Here is a 15,430-nt window from a genome sequence, read left to right as displayed (position 1 = left end):
TAAGAGGGTTATGGTTTTGTGGTGCTTTAACAAGGTCCTGCTTCTTCTGTCTTTGCTGTGACTGGAATAATCCACTAGGCCACAAAATTTGCTCATCAGGAGAAACAAACCCAGGTAACAACAAACCTAATCCTCTACTGATGTGGTTAATGTCTGGTTAAGTTGAGACAAATAAAATTACTTGTTTAAGTTCTGGAAAAGATCATGGTCATGGTTATAATAGGTTTATGAATCACTTTGCCAATTCAGATCATTTTGTTATGTTCATTTTCAGTTGAAAGATTTGTAGTCACTGACAGTATTTTTTCAAGGCTAAATGCATCACCATTCACAACGCTTCTGGCTGTCTTCAGTTCAGTCTGCTGCTTCAAGCTTTGTAACTTTTTCATTCAGTTACATAAAATACTGAGCATTTACAAGCACTGTTTGTAAAGGTAATTGCACAGCAGCAACCTATTAACAATAGAGACACCACAGGATTGCTTTTGTGTCCATCAGTGACAATAATAATGTAGCATAGTCAATACAGTCTTACTGAATACCTTTGGACCATTGACAGGATGCGAACAGTGGACTCCTGAGTCACATGCTTTCTTAACCCAATTATTCATCCTGGCCTGCTCTCTAAGAGGTTTTGTAGCAATCTAATGATACTCCTGCTACTTTCAAGCCACTTTTCGGAAAACCTAAACTTCCTAAATCCTTAATTAATCTGGTTCCAACTTGTCAAAAAAGTTCTATGTATCCAATGACATGAAACAATGAGGAATGTCAAATTCCTCTGTATTAGTCCACTTGTGAGTTCTAGTATTCCTATTGCATTCAGATCTCAGTGACACACGAGGACCCCAAAAAATTTCAAGTCAGATGTGTAGTACCAAAAGGGGTAACAATATTGGAACTCAGGGCAAATGATCTGTCTCTGTGGGTAGATACGCTGTCATCTATAGGGTCAGAACATATCAAAAATACTGTGGTTAGAACTATCATAACCATGGGTAGAAATATTTTCCCACATATTATATCTGTGAATGGCAACATCAAGACCCTGGGCAGGTAGGAACGTCCTTGCTATGGGCTTACAGATCGTCATGGTGGGTAGAAACCTCATCACAAACGTCATTACCACCAGCAGTAATGTCTTTACTGCATCTACAGCTCTGCCCACACACAGAGAAGTCCACACTATTTGTACTGTAACATCACCTTCCATGTAATTGTTTGTCAGCCGACTCTCCACCTACTCACTTACTTTGCATAATGAGCAAGGAAAATGCGACCCTGTTATTATGAAGATAGGCTGTAATGAGAACAGCATGATCAGACTATAGGATAACTTATCCAGATACAAATCACATTTAAATAGCAGATGTAAACAGGTTATTTCCATTCAAAGATTCTTATAGAACCATTAGGTGAACCCCATTTTTAACCAAAACCATTAAAACCAAGAAAGCTTGACTAGTTTTCAAGACTTAACCTTCTTCATTCTGTACCTCAAATATCACCAGATGCTATTTAGCAAAATGAGATGACACTCCTTTGTTTAGCATATAACCTCAGCATGGACACACTGGCACAAACACGTAGCACCACATTAGCTTGACTTCCACACATGCCAGTCCTTCCAAGTCAAACAGTGCTTATGGCCATACCTTCGACTGGACATCAGCATTGTGGTCGTTCTGGAGGAGCAAGGCGGCTGACTTGGTGTCATCCTTGCGGGCGGCAATGTGCAAGGCTGGCAGGCGGACCTTGCCTTTAGTATCATTCTCCAGTAAGATAGAAACCACCTGGTTGTGGCCCTGCTGGAGGGCGATGGCCAGAGGGGTGAAGCCGTCCTGGATGAGGGAAGACAGGAAGGAGAAAGTCAAGGAGAAGAAAGGTTAAGAGGGAAATCTCGTTTTCCAGAAATCCTTAATCTCAGAATGTTCAGTAAAATGTCCAAAGCAGTATCAGTACACATGTCTGACCTGTTTGGATGGAAGACATTTAAAGAGTGCTTATACAGTAAATTCTCAAATAAAAGCTGGTATTCTGGGTAAAAACAATAACAAGAGGTGGAATTACCACAGCAGTAAGTCCATCGGTACGGTCATGTCATACTCACCACTCTACTGCTCTCAGTTTGTCTTCTTTACAGAAATACTCTTTTCAATCTTGCTGTTGAGCTACTGTCAATTTAACACAACACTAACTGCATATGTTTCAAATTAAAAGCCTACCACGACAGGCAGTTTGAGCCACAAATTGGTTTTCAACTTAAAACCTCTGAGTAGAAAGTTTCACTCACTGATCATCAGTCGGTCCACACCAGACTTGACAAACATTGGATGGACTGCCATAAAGTTTTGTATAGACATTCATGGTCCTCAGAAGATGCTAATAACTTTGGAGATCCCCAGACTTCCCCAGTAAAATATGAATAATATAAAAGAGGGATTAACACTGGACTACCATGAAATTTGGTGCTGACATTCAGAGGATGCATCCTAATGACTTTGGAGATCCCCAGAATTGTCCTCAGGCCAAAATTTTCATTTGTCAGATACTTTGATTTATGACCAATTTCTAATGACATCCCCATCAGCCTCATATCTACATTGTGTTCAGTGCCAATTAATGAATTATTTGCCAGTGATACAGTATATGGTAAATGTGATACCAGGGTACAGACTGATGACGTTATCTTAAAACCACATGCTCCTCTCACCTCTGTAGCAGTGCTCTGGTTGCCTCCATTCTCCAGAAGGTATCGCACCACATCAAGGTGATTCTCTTGAGCGGCCATGTACAAAGGAGTGAATCCATTCTACAGCACACGGGCAAGTATATTAGGTTAATGAATAAACTACTGGTCATGAAAAAAATCTCTAACACCCACTCATCATCAACACAACACAGCCCAAAATTTAACAATGGCTCTCTAACATGATATTAATGCTGAGTAATCCAAGAGGTGCTATCGTCAATGACTTCTGAGAGGACAACAGCATTAAACAGCTCCAGCAGCAGACTACAGAGGCTCACCTGAGACTGTGCATTGATGTCAGCTCCTCGTTTGACCAGGATCTTCACTACCTCAGCCTGCCCAGCTAGAGAGGCTATGTGAAGTGCTGTGTTTCCTTTCTGGATTGACAGAAACCATAAAAGAACAATCAGAAGAAGGAACTTATTTCTAAAATAATGATTACCAATACAAGGCCCCACACTTTATATTTGCATTTTTCCTTATGACCTAGCCTTATTAAAAGATCTGTATCTGTGAATATAAAATAATCCAGCTGTTGAGTGATGCTCCTCAATAATGAATAATTGAGTACTGATGAGGACAAATGGACTAAAACTATGAACTAACTACTTAAATGTTCCCTTAAAATGTGAAGAGACACACTCTATATGATACAATGTCACAAACACAGTATGAATTCTGTATATATGTGCCATATGTACCAGTGTTTCACTAAAGCCACATACTTCTGATATGATGTGTTGTCATACACAGCATGATATATTTGACCTCTTTGGAAACTCTGGGAAACAGAACTTTTTCATCTAGAAATAAAGCTCAGCTGTTTTTAAACAATGTTCGGCTATACCTATTACGTATAAAATGACCTTCTACACAATTAGTTTGATTGAAGAGGCCAGTATGTGGCCTGATGTTCACTGATGTCAATAAGGCCTATAGAGTATTTTAAACTCAACAGGTCATGTGAGTGTATCTTAACTATAACTATATCTTTTCTTTGAATTGCACCTTCAAAGTTATAATAACCTGACCTTTCACCTGACTTCTTTCACGACAGTCTTCACATCCTTTACTTAAGCAAAAATACTACAAGGTAAAAATATTCAATTACAAGTAAAAGTCCTGCATTTAAAATCATACTCAGAAAAGTATACAAGTATTGAATATATATAAGTAAACAACAAGTACAGTTCTAATATTTCAAAAATGCACTGAAGTGCAGCACTGAAGTAAATATACTTAGTTACTTTCCACCAGTGGTAGCCAAGATATCAACAGGGCTGGTTATTATGAAATGTCCAAATCCTCTGTAAACACTATCTTTATTGACAGGATGAGATATATTAGGTAAAGTCAATTACACCTCTGCAGCTGCTAACTGCATGTAGTTAAGCAACTACATGGTATATATTGTTGCATTTTGGAACAACACCAACAAGAGTCACAGCACTGGAACCCTACTCAGAAATGAGTCTGGACCTTCTCTAATATCAGGAGTTGGAATGATCAGCATTGCTTCAGCATCAGTCCTCTGATGTTTACTACTCCACTCGCCATATCACTTTCCTTCAGCACTCCACTTTCTCCTCAGCTCTATTCCTCCACTCTAAATCACAGAAGCTTGTTTTTCTCAATGAATGATGTCAGTGCTAAACATGAAACTGATCTTCTCAAAAAGGAGGTCATGCTACCGTCAATCTATATATAATTATTATTATCATTACAATCTATAGACAATTGTCAATGGTTTTTCAATAACTACTACTGAAAACTCAGTGATATGTTCTTAGCTCTTACTGTATTCTATTTCTTTCCCCTGTTCTTTTCTGTAGCACTCACTCTTACATGAGAAACATTGTAATGAGACATACCATTCCAGCTATCATAAATCACTGTGGGTAAGATCAAGAGCTACTCCTTACCATGTGAATCCAATGATTATACAAAAGTCACACTGACTGATCAAGGAGCTACAGAGACTAAGTGCCTGTCAGGTGTCAGGTGTCAGTGGATGGTGTTAAACTCTCACAGGAAAGTTCACTGGACATGGAGCTGTAGGTGAAGGCCGGTTTAAGTTTCATGTATACATTCTGACCTAGTAACCACACAGTGTGAGGTCAGAAAATCTTCAGCTGGGGTACAGCTGGTACAGCTAGTCTTCTTAACAACTGTCATTTGATGTCTTGACATATTCTAAGCATTTTAAAGATAATGTTAATGTTTGCATATTTAAATACATATATATGTATTTACACTTTCATTTCAATGTCAAACAGATATATCACCTCATGGAAACCAGATTACAGTATCTACTATTCTTTACTTCGTGTGCCTGTACTTAATCTTTAATCTTACACCCCCCCCCCACTTTCAGAACTTCATGTTTTCTGTATAAATAGTGGTAATAGTCAGATACAGCTGTGACTAACTAGATGTAGCATGTTACTGATTGGCTGGCAAGCTTCTAGCACATCGTCTAGGCCCTGGGACTGGAGAGTGAGGATATCACTAAAAGGTGAGTGACTTGAAGTATTACCATGAATGATACCACGTTGAAAAGTCTAAATACATCTTGGTAAAGTTAGTAAAATGTATATTAAAGAAAACATAAAGGGTCAATGTATCTTACCTTTGTGGCTGAATCCACTGCTGCACCTCTGTCCAGCAGCTCCTGGACCAGATCCACATGGCCCTCCTTGGCTGCCAGGTGCAGTGCATTAAGACCATTCTGCAAAAATACGAGTGAGGAAAGGTTAGTCCCAAAAGGAGAGGGCTGAATGGCCAGGCATTAAGACAGATCTGAATGGAAAGAGAAGGGTTTACCTCCTCCTCCAGATCCATAACTATCTGAGCCTGCCTTTCTTTCTCTGTTTCCATTTTTTGATCATGTGAACAGCTGTCCTTCACCCTTCACTCTTAGATGTGGAGGCACAGACTGAAATATCAGAGCTGGCTATCAACATTGGGTTAGATGTTGTGCCATGTTATGCTGTTGTGGAGCAGCGCCAGTCCTGGGTATGAAGTTATAAATAGTTGTGTGTGTTTGTGTGTGTGTGTGTGTGTAGGTCAAACAAACATCCTCTTGTTTTACACACTAAGGACTAAGGCAACTGAAATGTCACTGTCTTGGTATCGATCTGTGATGGCTGAGACAATAAATGAATATGGAAAGAACCAGAACCAGAAAAAGAACCAGACAGTGTCTTGAGTTTCAGTGTGCTGATGGGGTGGGTGGGGTTTGCTCCACTGAGAGACAAGAAGCTTGAAAACTGAGTAACTGCAACACGAACATAGGCATATGAAAGGTTGAAACACAGTTTAAAAGGGGTTTTGGGGAGATTCAGAGTGAATATAGAGGGATATTTCAGCTTACTTTTAGCTTTAACAAAGTCTGCTTTAATAGGTGAAGTGAACACTAGCAATATTATATGTATTGTTCTGTTTTTTTTTGCCACATGGGTGCATCAAAAAAACACTAAATTTGACACATCAACATCTTATTACATTCATAGTGCAGTTTTAACAGTAGAATCAAACTGAAGAAATACCGTAGATTTAAGAGCCAAACAAAGCGTTGCTCCATTTACAGCCTCCTTTTTCTTTCATGCCACTGAGGACTTGAATGGAGATGAATGTAGGGCTCCCCTAGTTTACCCCCCTCCTCTTCCAAGTGACCCATCACTGATTCAATAACCTTTCAGCAGTCCAAGCATTAAACTGTAGTTTAAAAAGAGCCGCTGAGTCGATAAGTAATTTCCTCCATGACTGGCAGACTAACCCTCGTCACACAGCACCCTGAGGCTGTGATCCCACTGGACTCTTGGAGTCCCTACAGTGGCACCCTGTGGGATTCCAAAGAGGCTGAATGCTCGTCCTAGAATCATCTGACTGTGCTTGAGTTTTCATTGCCCTGAGGTATTCCACAGCTGGCAGGAGGCATCTGTTCAGCAGCGGAACAGAATATGTATTCCAGCTACATCCTGCTGTTTTTGGATCAGTTGACATGTTCATGCACCTGCCTGTTTTCAGCTGGCCTCATATCACCCGACACTCAGCCACTGTGTTGGTACAACTACTGGATTTAAAATAGTAGTTTCAGAGGACAGAAAAGTGAACACTTTATTGTGTGTGCAACTCATGATGATTATGTCCAATGCCAATGTTCAGTGCTCATACAAGAATTAGAGTGTGAACAGCCGGGTGATGCATGTCTAACTTTTCCTCGAAATCATACCAAATCTTTGACCAGCCTTAACTCTGCTGTTGTATTAAGAAATAATTTAATGGTTAAAAACTGTCCTTGAACAGTATTCAAGTTTCTGCAGAATCATCCAATACCAACATTCTTGTTGGGCAATGGGGTTGGTATTTGAAATAGGCCAGGCAATGTGACAATTTTCACTTTGCTCACTGTTGTACATTAAATTACTTTGGAAATTTAGTCAAGTTTCTCCTAAGCCTTTCACTAAAATCATAACTTCATACATGTACAGGCAAGAAATAATTGCTCTTGCTGAGTGTTGGAACTGGGTAGCCTGTTTCCAGACCTCAGACAAAACCGACTTCTTCAGTGATTCAAACAGTTCTGGTTGGGCTTTATATTTCTGTGCAACTTTCTAGCTACCTAGCTACATCAGTTACAAAAATCCGACGAAAGGTCCACAAAAATGAGGATCATCTACGAACCCAAAATATAAAGATAATACCATATTAAAAAGCATGTGAAGAAAATGTAGGACGCCTGTGGAACAAGAGGGGTGAACATAACTGCAAACCCACATTCCCTGGTGTCTCAGAACAAGCATCAAACAGTCTGTTTGAAGTAGCACCTGTCACTGTTCTAACATAAAACACCAGACAGCTATTTTTCAGCTGTGACGATCAGACTGCAGAGATGAACGAGCTCCTAGGCCTTTTGTCCCAGAGGACAATAGACGCGGGAAGTTTGATGAAGAAAGTTACAATTTCAGCTCCATATTCTTTCTTGTGGTGGGTGGGGGGATTCTCTGTTTGCAGAAACCTATGTTTTGATACTCTTTAATATGGAGCACAAGTGGCTGTCACTTTTAAACACAACACATCCTGTAACCCCGAGGGCTCTATTCATCTTGGTACACTCCCTCTACTGTGCCCTCCATTCACCTTCTGGAATCCACTAACCCCTTTATCATACACCATGCCCTGTCCACCCACTCCTCCATCTATAATATCTGTTACCTCATTCTGTCAGCCCTCATGAGCACAATCACTCAGCAGACAGTTCCCAATTATCTATTAGATCTATTCCACCAGTAGTTTCAGTGCAGCGCAAATGTGATTTACTTTAGCAGTGATGGAGTCATGTCGGGGAGCGAGGCAGTTATAATCAGTGTAAATACCAGCTCATCAGTGCAGTGTGTTATTGAGCTATAATAGGCATCAGAGCGCAGTAAAACACTCATGCCCATTAAGTCACTATGGGAAAGTTTAAAGTCTCTTTCACAGTACGTTTTTAAGGAAATAGGAAAGATTCAATTAGCATGCTGCTAAAAACACAACATGTGATGTGACACCGTATTATCTTGCCTTAGTTCATGTGTCAGCAAACAACGACAGAGTTAAACATCCAGAAAAAATGGAGCAACATTAGCAATTAGTTTTGGTCTCCACCAACTAACTGCCGGTGACCCAGCAGATATACTCCTGAGAAAATATCTGGTTCCATGTCCATTAAATAGTGTCTAGCTTTGTCTAATGTAGCTTTAAGTTTCTGTCTTTTTTTTTTTTTTTACACCAATACCAATGTCAAAACAACATGTAGCAAAGCATGCCCAGAGATTTTGGACTTCAGCTGTAATGACAATAAATAACTGCTGTAGACCGCTAGGTGGAAATATTATTATAGCAGTGAAACAGGAAAGTCCCCTGGGTATCAAAAAGAATTTACTGAGTAGTTAGACCAGTACTAGTACTCAATCACTGTGATGGAGCCATTAAGGTCCCATGGGTTTCGAATTGTGTGGTTGTAAGTTTTGACTGATGTTATGGTCTTTTTTTTTTTTCGTCAGAGTGAGTGTTGTGTTTGTACATACAGTACATGTGTTTATGTGAGACAAGAATCTCAAGGTGTTCTCAGGGTCAAACATCAGTTACTCTTTAACCACCAGTGTGACATTGCTTTGTACAGAGGGGGCATGTTAGTATGGTTGGTACATCCAACTTTTAATGTACCCACAACAGCACTGGTTATCATCATTGATCACTGAAGTCCTCACATCTATCCATAAAAATGACAGATGGGGAACACTGCGCTGCAAAAATATTCTGTCAGAGTGGTCTCAACAAATTCACAGTGCAACAGGCACCTACCTTATACCCTAACAGGGAATGTTCATTAACTGTACTCTCACTGCTATAATACACGCCCTTTTGCCTTTAGCAAACAACATAGTTTCAGATTGGGCTACATGAGTTGAAGGTGTAAATGTCAAATTTCCAATTTGGTCAATAATAACAACTGAGCCATCAAAGAGCCATTATTACACATACAGACATCTCTCATCTGTAATAATTAGCATTAACTGGCAATAAAAACACAGACATATTGAAAGGTCTCTTGTTTTGCACATGGGTTCAAGTTCAAGCTTGACCATGGAAACAGTAATTTGGCAAAAACAAACAAGCAAAGACCTTTCAACTCCACATCCTCTTCCTCAGTGGATGCAATTTATTCAGTTGTGAGGGGGTTGCAAAATCTTCAAGAAGCTCAAGAAATAAAAATCCACAATTTCATGGCAACTGAGTAAACTCAAACTGCAGGTAAAGACCATGAGAGGTGGTTGAAAGTCCATCAAAAACAGTACATGGAATTTCCTTTATTGTTATTAATAATTTTTGTCTTTTTTTTTTGTCAAGTCACTTGTTTGTGTTGTGTTTCAGTGACCAGCTACATGATAGGTGATTGATGAAGTTGATGAATCCAATACAAAATATCACATATGTTAAAGAAATAAAAGTCACTGTAACAACTATCTCAGTGAATTCTTAAAGACTTCTCTTTGGACATTTTACTTGACATTTGACGTTCTTGATTCTTATTGGAACTGCTTTTTCACTTCAGTGGAATAGACACATAGCTTATGACAAACACATACAAACACAGGAGCCCAAAATATCTTCAAGGGCACAAGTGATCAGGGCACATCAGTTGATAACAAAAAAGTCTCCACACAACACAGAGCCACTGATGTTAGATTTCCACTTCATGTGACATTTGTTTACCAGGCTGCTCATTATGACTGTTGCCAGCACAGGACTGTGTACGCCCTATCAGCTTTCATTGCCCCTCTTGGTCCATGGCTGGAATGCTAATGGGCTTAGAGGAGACTAGATAATGACAAGGCCTAAATAAAGAAACTGTCTCCGATCAAATGCTCCCCTACAGGAATGTAGAGCCATTTTAATATGATAATAACGCAAAAATGTGTGTGTGCAGATTAGAGGGCAACAACATGAGCACATTAGCACTTGCATAATACATTCTGTGGATTGTCCGAATAATGTTAAAGAATATGTGGTCTCTAAAAGGTACATCAATGTTTGTCAACCAGTTAGGTGCTAAATGTTCCACATTTGAACCCCTCTAATGATTGGTTTAAGAGGAATGAACCACCCAGGATGTGCTCCATCAGCCTGACTTTTCTCCTGTGTTAGATAAGCACTAACACACATGGAAATGATCAAGCAATGAGAGACTGGTATGACGCTATCACTCAACATGGTGCATGCTAAATAGTCAGCAAAAACACAGGCAAGTTAAAGCTACACTAATCAATTTATTCCATAACCAAAATTGATCAGATGTCTATATGTAATGTGGCACATGCTGCTGGAAAGGGAAAGATCCACAGAGAATCATCACCAACTCTACAGTTCCCCTCAGCTCTTTTACCTTTCTTTCTGTTTTGGTTTTACTGCCTGTGTATAAGAGACTGCTTGCTAACATATGCAATAATAATTTTGTAAGGCAGTAATATCTAAATGGTTTTGTTTTCCTAGAAAAGGTTTACAGCTTTAGCTATCTCTTTTTTTTGGCCTCTTTTTTTTGGCCTCTTTATGAACACTGAGAAAATTCACTGAAAAATATTTGAGTTTGAGCAATATAGAACTGGAACATTTTGATTCAATTCAAGTGAGGGAGGAAGGAAATGCTGAAAGTGTAGGTTTGTAAAGAGGCCTGTCCGTATGCAAGACCCATTGTCTTTGTGTTGCTAATATTGTTGTTGATGTTATTGTGTCTTAGCTTATGCTCCATAGATTTTTTTTCACACCTCCATCACAATATACTTTTTTTTGTCCACACAAAAGTGTGTGAGCGTGTGGATGTGCGTGTTGGTGTAATGTAATGTTATCTGTCTCCTACCTGATTGCAGGTGCTGATATCCACTCCCCCTTTCAAATATTCCAAAACCTTGTCGATGTTTCCTGCCCTCGCTGCTCGCAGGAAACTGGTGTTACTGTCCGACTGGAAGAGACAGAGGATGAAATACATTTTTAAAAAATATATAATTTACATAACATCCAAACCACATTAACATTTTGTCATTGGCTGTCAGATAAGAATAATAATCACATAATTTAACCACTGTGCCATAGTGAGTCATATTTTTTCTCAAAGCTATCTCTGATTTAATTGCTTTCATATGAGAAGTGAGTCATTTCCTTGACTTTGTGGTGAAAAGCCATTCACCTGCCATAGAATCAAACACAACCATACTTTGATGAAGCACTCTGCTGTACATTATATCTGTCAACTTTTCAAACACACACAACCAGAACCTTGACTCCACTGAATAATTTGTGATTACCAAGGCTCCTGTGGTTCAGATCCTATTTTCCATAAAGAATTTTACTGTTGCTCTTGGTGATTTCACCTCGAGTGAATATGACACACTGTGTGGGGTCCCACAAGGATCTATTCTTGGACCTCCTCTGTTTAATCTTCATATGCTTCCACTTGGTTCTGTCATCAGCAAACAACAAACAGCAACATAGCTATGCAGACGATACACAACTCTACATTTTAGTTTCTCCTGATAGCTTGAACGCTTTAGATTGACTGTTCAAACTGAAATTTGGAAGAACTCAAACTCTGAATGTCACAAAATGTCTTGCAATTAATCAGACAAAAGAGACATTATCATGCATATCAAATCAGAACATATGACTCTGTTTCTCAAAAATCTCCACAGGCTAACAGAATCATCTTTACGGTTTTGCTCCTGGTCTAAAATATATTTTCATTTCATCTCACCCCAGTTTGACAGATTTCTCAGGTCACAGAAAAGCAATATGGTGATAGTGTTTATATTTCTAATTTGAGGTTTAGACCAACAGTATTTTCTTTGGAAATTTTAGTTTCGCTTAGTAAGTAATTACTTTAACTTATTTTCTATCTACTGTTTTATCACTCTGTAAAGCTTTTTGCATGATACTGAAGTTGATAAACAAGGTCTATGGTGACACTGAGGAGAATATCACAAAAAACATTATCTGCAAAAATTGTGCATCTATGATTATACATACAGCTTTTCCTAAGTGCACAATGTGTATGTCTCTGGCTGGGGAAGGACATGTCCCCTGTCTGTTTTTGGATGCTGAGTGAGCTGCAGTTGGAAACAGACCAGGACTGTAAGGAGGCAGAATGATTCAGCATTTTCCTCTTGGTGCCTTCACTAAAGCTAAATCCTGGCTCACATACAGCTTGTTCAAAGCTCCCAGCTCTCTGCTCCTCCTGTGGAAAAACACTGTGATGCTTATTTTTACTGCATTCAAACAGCGCAACTCCTTCCACAGGGAGGTCAGAGGTCAGATACAGAAATACTGTTGTACCACAGTGGTATTGATGGGGACTCATGGACACTTAAGCAGTTGTTCTGTTTGTTTTCCAGCTGAGGAATAATCTCTGATTGGCCGTCAAGGTCATGATTTGCTAAAATTTTCATTAGCAAGCTTTTTAGTATTGACAGAAATGACATTTGAAGTTTGGTCTGTCATTTGCTTCGTCGCAATCTGTCACCTAGAGTGTCAAGCTGCCCTTGTTTTCTCAGAGATCAGAGAATAGGATGCAGCACTGATGATGTATAAAACAGGCACTAACACTGCAGCACTGATGTCTACTTCAGACACATACAAATAGCCCTTGTGTGATGTTTGTGGCTGACCTGCAGTCAGCTGCTGTCTGGTTGCTGCAGAGAACTGCACTGCATCACTCACATTCACACTAACAGTTACTGGAGTTACTGCAGCACCTACACAATCACCTCAAAGGACCATGCTGGTTCTGACTGTTTTACAAAGTCCATAAGTTTGTAGGCTTATATTAAAGGAAGCCACCGATTCATGCCGATACACTATAAGATAATGTGCAGTCTTAAAGTTTGTTTGAGACAGGATACGCTGCTGTCATCGAAGATCTGAGAGTGAGTTGTTAAAAAGAATTGCATTCAGAAAACTTGCACACCATTAGCATGGCTGGATTCAGCCTGGGGCAAATATGAGCTGGGGGCAGTTACCGACCACAATTTATCATGAACCATGTGCATTTGCCTGTGGCAGGTCCCTGCTTAGCCCTTTTCCAACCATAAACAGCTTTAGCATCAGTTATCAGTTTTGATAGAGCTAAGCTAGCAGTTTCCCCCTGCTTCCTGTCTTTGTGCTAAGCTAGGATAAACACATCCTTGCCTTTCCTCTGTACTGTATGCAGACAAATAAATCTGATGAGACATTTCTTATCTGACTTCAGGGTTAGACAGCAAACAAAATATCAGAGTTCTACTTTAATGAATCGATCACACTGAACAGGCTGATCCCTTGAACTGAAACAACACACGTCAGCAACGTGAAAGGGCAATAAACACCAGCAGCATCTTGGTTCACAACAAGTTGATGCAGGTCGACTGTCAGGATTCACCACTGCTGTATTTCCTGATACTGATGTAGCAGCTCTTCAGAAAAGCAGAAATTTTAAACTTGACTTTATCAAGACTATCAGGGAAAAAATCAAACAGTCTCATTCACAATAAAATGGAAAATAGGCTACTATGCTGCAAAGTCCTGAAGACTTGTTCATGCACTCTCATACATGTTCTCACAGAGTTTGCACTGTTTTCCAGCAGCACTGCACAAAGCAGCCATTACCACGATAAAGCCTATCTGATAATATCCTCATATTCCCCTCAGAGCTGCCAAGTCACATTATGCAAGACCTTGCCCTAATCATCTTTCAGTGACTGGCAGGTTGCTATAGTGACACTTAGCCCAATAAGACTCCCAGTCAAGCAGGGGCTTTTGAATGGTAAACATGGGAGAGAAAGGGAGAATTGTGGCAACCACCTTCCTACAGAAATAGTTTCATAACTCCGCGTTATAAGGAGCTTAGTCAGTTTGTCACTCTCTTTGATGGGGAAATGTTTTGAATGTGCAGAGCAAATCAGAAAAACTGCTCTGAAAGGCTTACAGTTACATGAAGGTCGTATTTGGGTGAGTCAGCAAGAAATAGAGACAGAAAGTGAATTAAGGAACCTTAGTCAAAGTCATTGCTTTTTTTTTTTTTTAATTTGTTCACTTCTGTTAAAAAGAACATTTCTGAATGGAGTTTGTATAAGTAAAATAAAAAAGAGTCTCAATAACACTGACTGCATGTTACATATGTATCATATATGATTGTATCATATGTGTCCTTTCTGTAACAATCTGTTCCTGCTTATGTTCGTGCTTGTGTCTAGACAACCACATTACTTCAAGATGTAATCAAACCCGCCAAGCGTGACAAAGCACAGTCCTAAAGCTGCTCTGCCAACACATTACATCAAACATTCATTTACAAAGTCACTGTCTTCATCTGTGGAGTGCGAGCAGCAGTATCAATAATGCAAAACCATCCCCTAAACCTTCCCAAACACACACACACACACACACACTCTCTGTGAGCGACCAGTGCCCAGGCTGGGAGCATCCTCACCCCTCCCAGTTACCAGGGAAACAAGCACTGCCCTCTCTGGAGGTAACCATGACAACATGGCTTTCTGTCTGTCAGCAGACCTAGTAAAGTAAGCACAGAAACCATGAGGGGCATCGATTCCCTTAGAGCTGCCTATTAGGGTATCAGTGTATCACTCACTGTGAGATATACTGCTGCCAACACATACATTTTGTTGAATGACAGTAGCTCCCACAGTGACAGTTAAAGCTCCGCACCTATCACTTAAACTTGCCGTGTAAATGTTATAATGGATCCAACCACTACTTACATCTTCATTAAGAATAGTTTTGATTTGAAGTTTGAATAATGTTACTATGGACAACCTTTCAAGAACAAGACAAATTATTAACTCAGGGTCCATTTACTAGATGTTTGTGTGTAAAAGTTCATTCTTGACCATGGAAACAGCTGTTTGACACAATGACTTCAACTTGAAGGCCATGTGATGCAGTTGAAAGCTGTAGAAAAAGCTAGTAAGTTGACCTTCAATATTGTTTTTGTCAAATTACTGCCTCCAAGGTCAAGAAGCTTCCCATGACACTGACTTACTAACTTACTGCAGGATTTAGACACAAAAGTTCATTACTGCAGGTCAAGTGCAGGTATAACTAGTAAAATTAACGATGACTGCATTCCTTTGACCTGGAACAACTAAA

The 15,430-nt window shown here is 39.6% G+C and overlaps 1 protein-coding gene across 1 annotated transcript in view; it reads right to left on the bottom strand.

Annotated features, from left to right (window-relative positions):
- Positions 1-15,430, bottom strand: part of LOC108882077 (ankyrin-2) — a 93,626-nt gene that overhangs the window by 56,302 nt on the left and 21,894 nt on the right. Inside the window, 5 exon segments of the mRNA XM_051075720.1 lie at positions 1,656-1,841; positions 2,714-2,812; positions 3,031-3,129; positions 5,382-5,480; positions 11,154-11,255. Of these exon segments, the coding sequence (XP_050931677.1) occupies positions 1,656-1,841; positions 2,714-2,812; positions 3,031-3,129; positions 5,382-5,480; positions 11,154-11,255 (585 nt within the window).

This window comes from Lates calcarifer, linkage group LG14, assembly GCF_001640805.2.
Source record: "Lates calcarifer isolate ASB-BC8 linkage group LG14, TLL_Latcal_v3, whole genome shotgun sequence".
Lineage (NCBI taxonomy): Eukaryota > Metazoa > Chordata > Actinopteri > Centropomidae > Lates > Lates calcarifer.
Note: the sequence above shows the minus strand (reverse complement) of the source record. Positions and strands in the feature narration are given on the sequence as shown.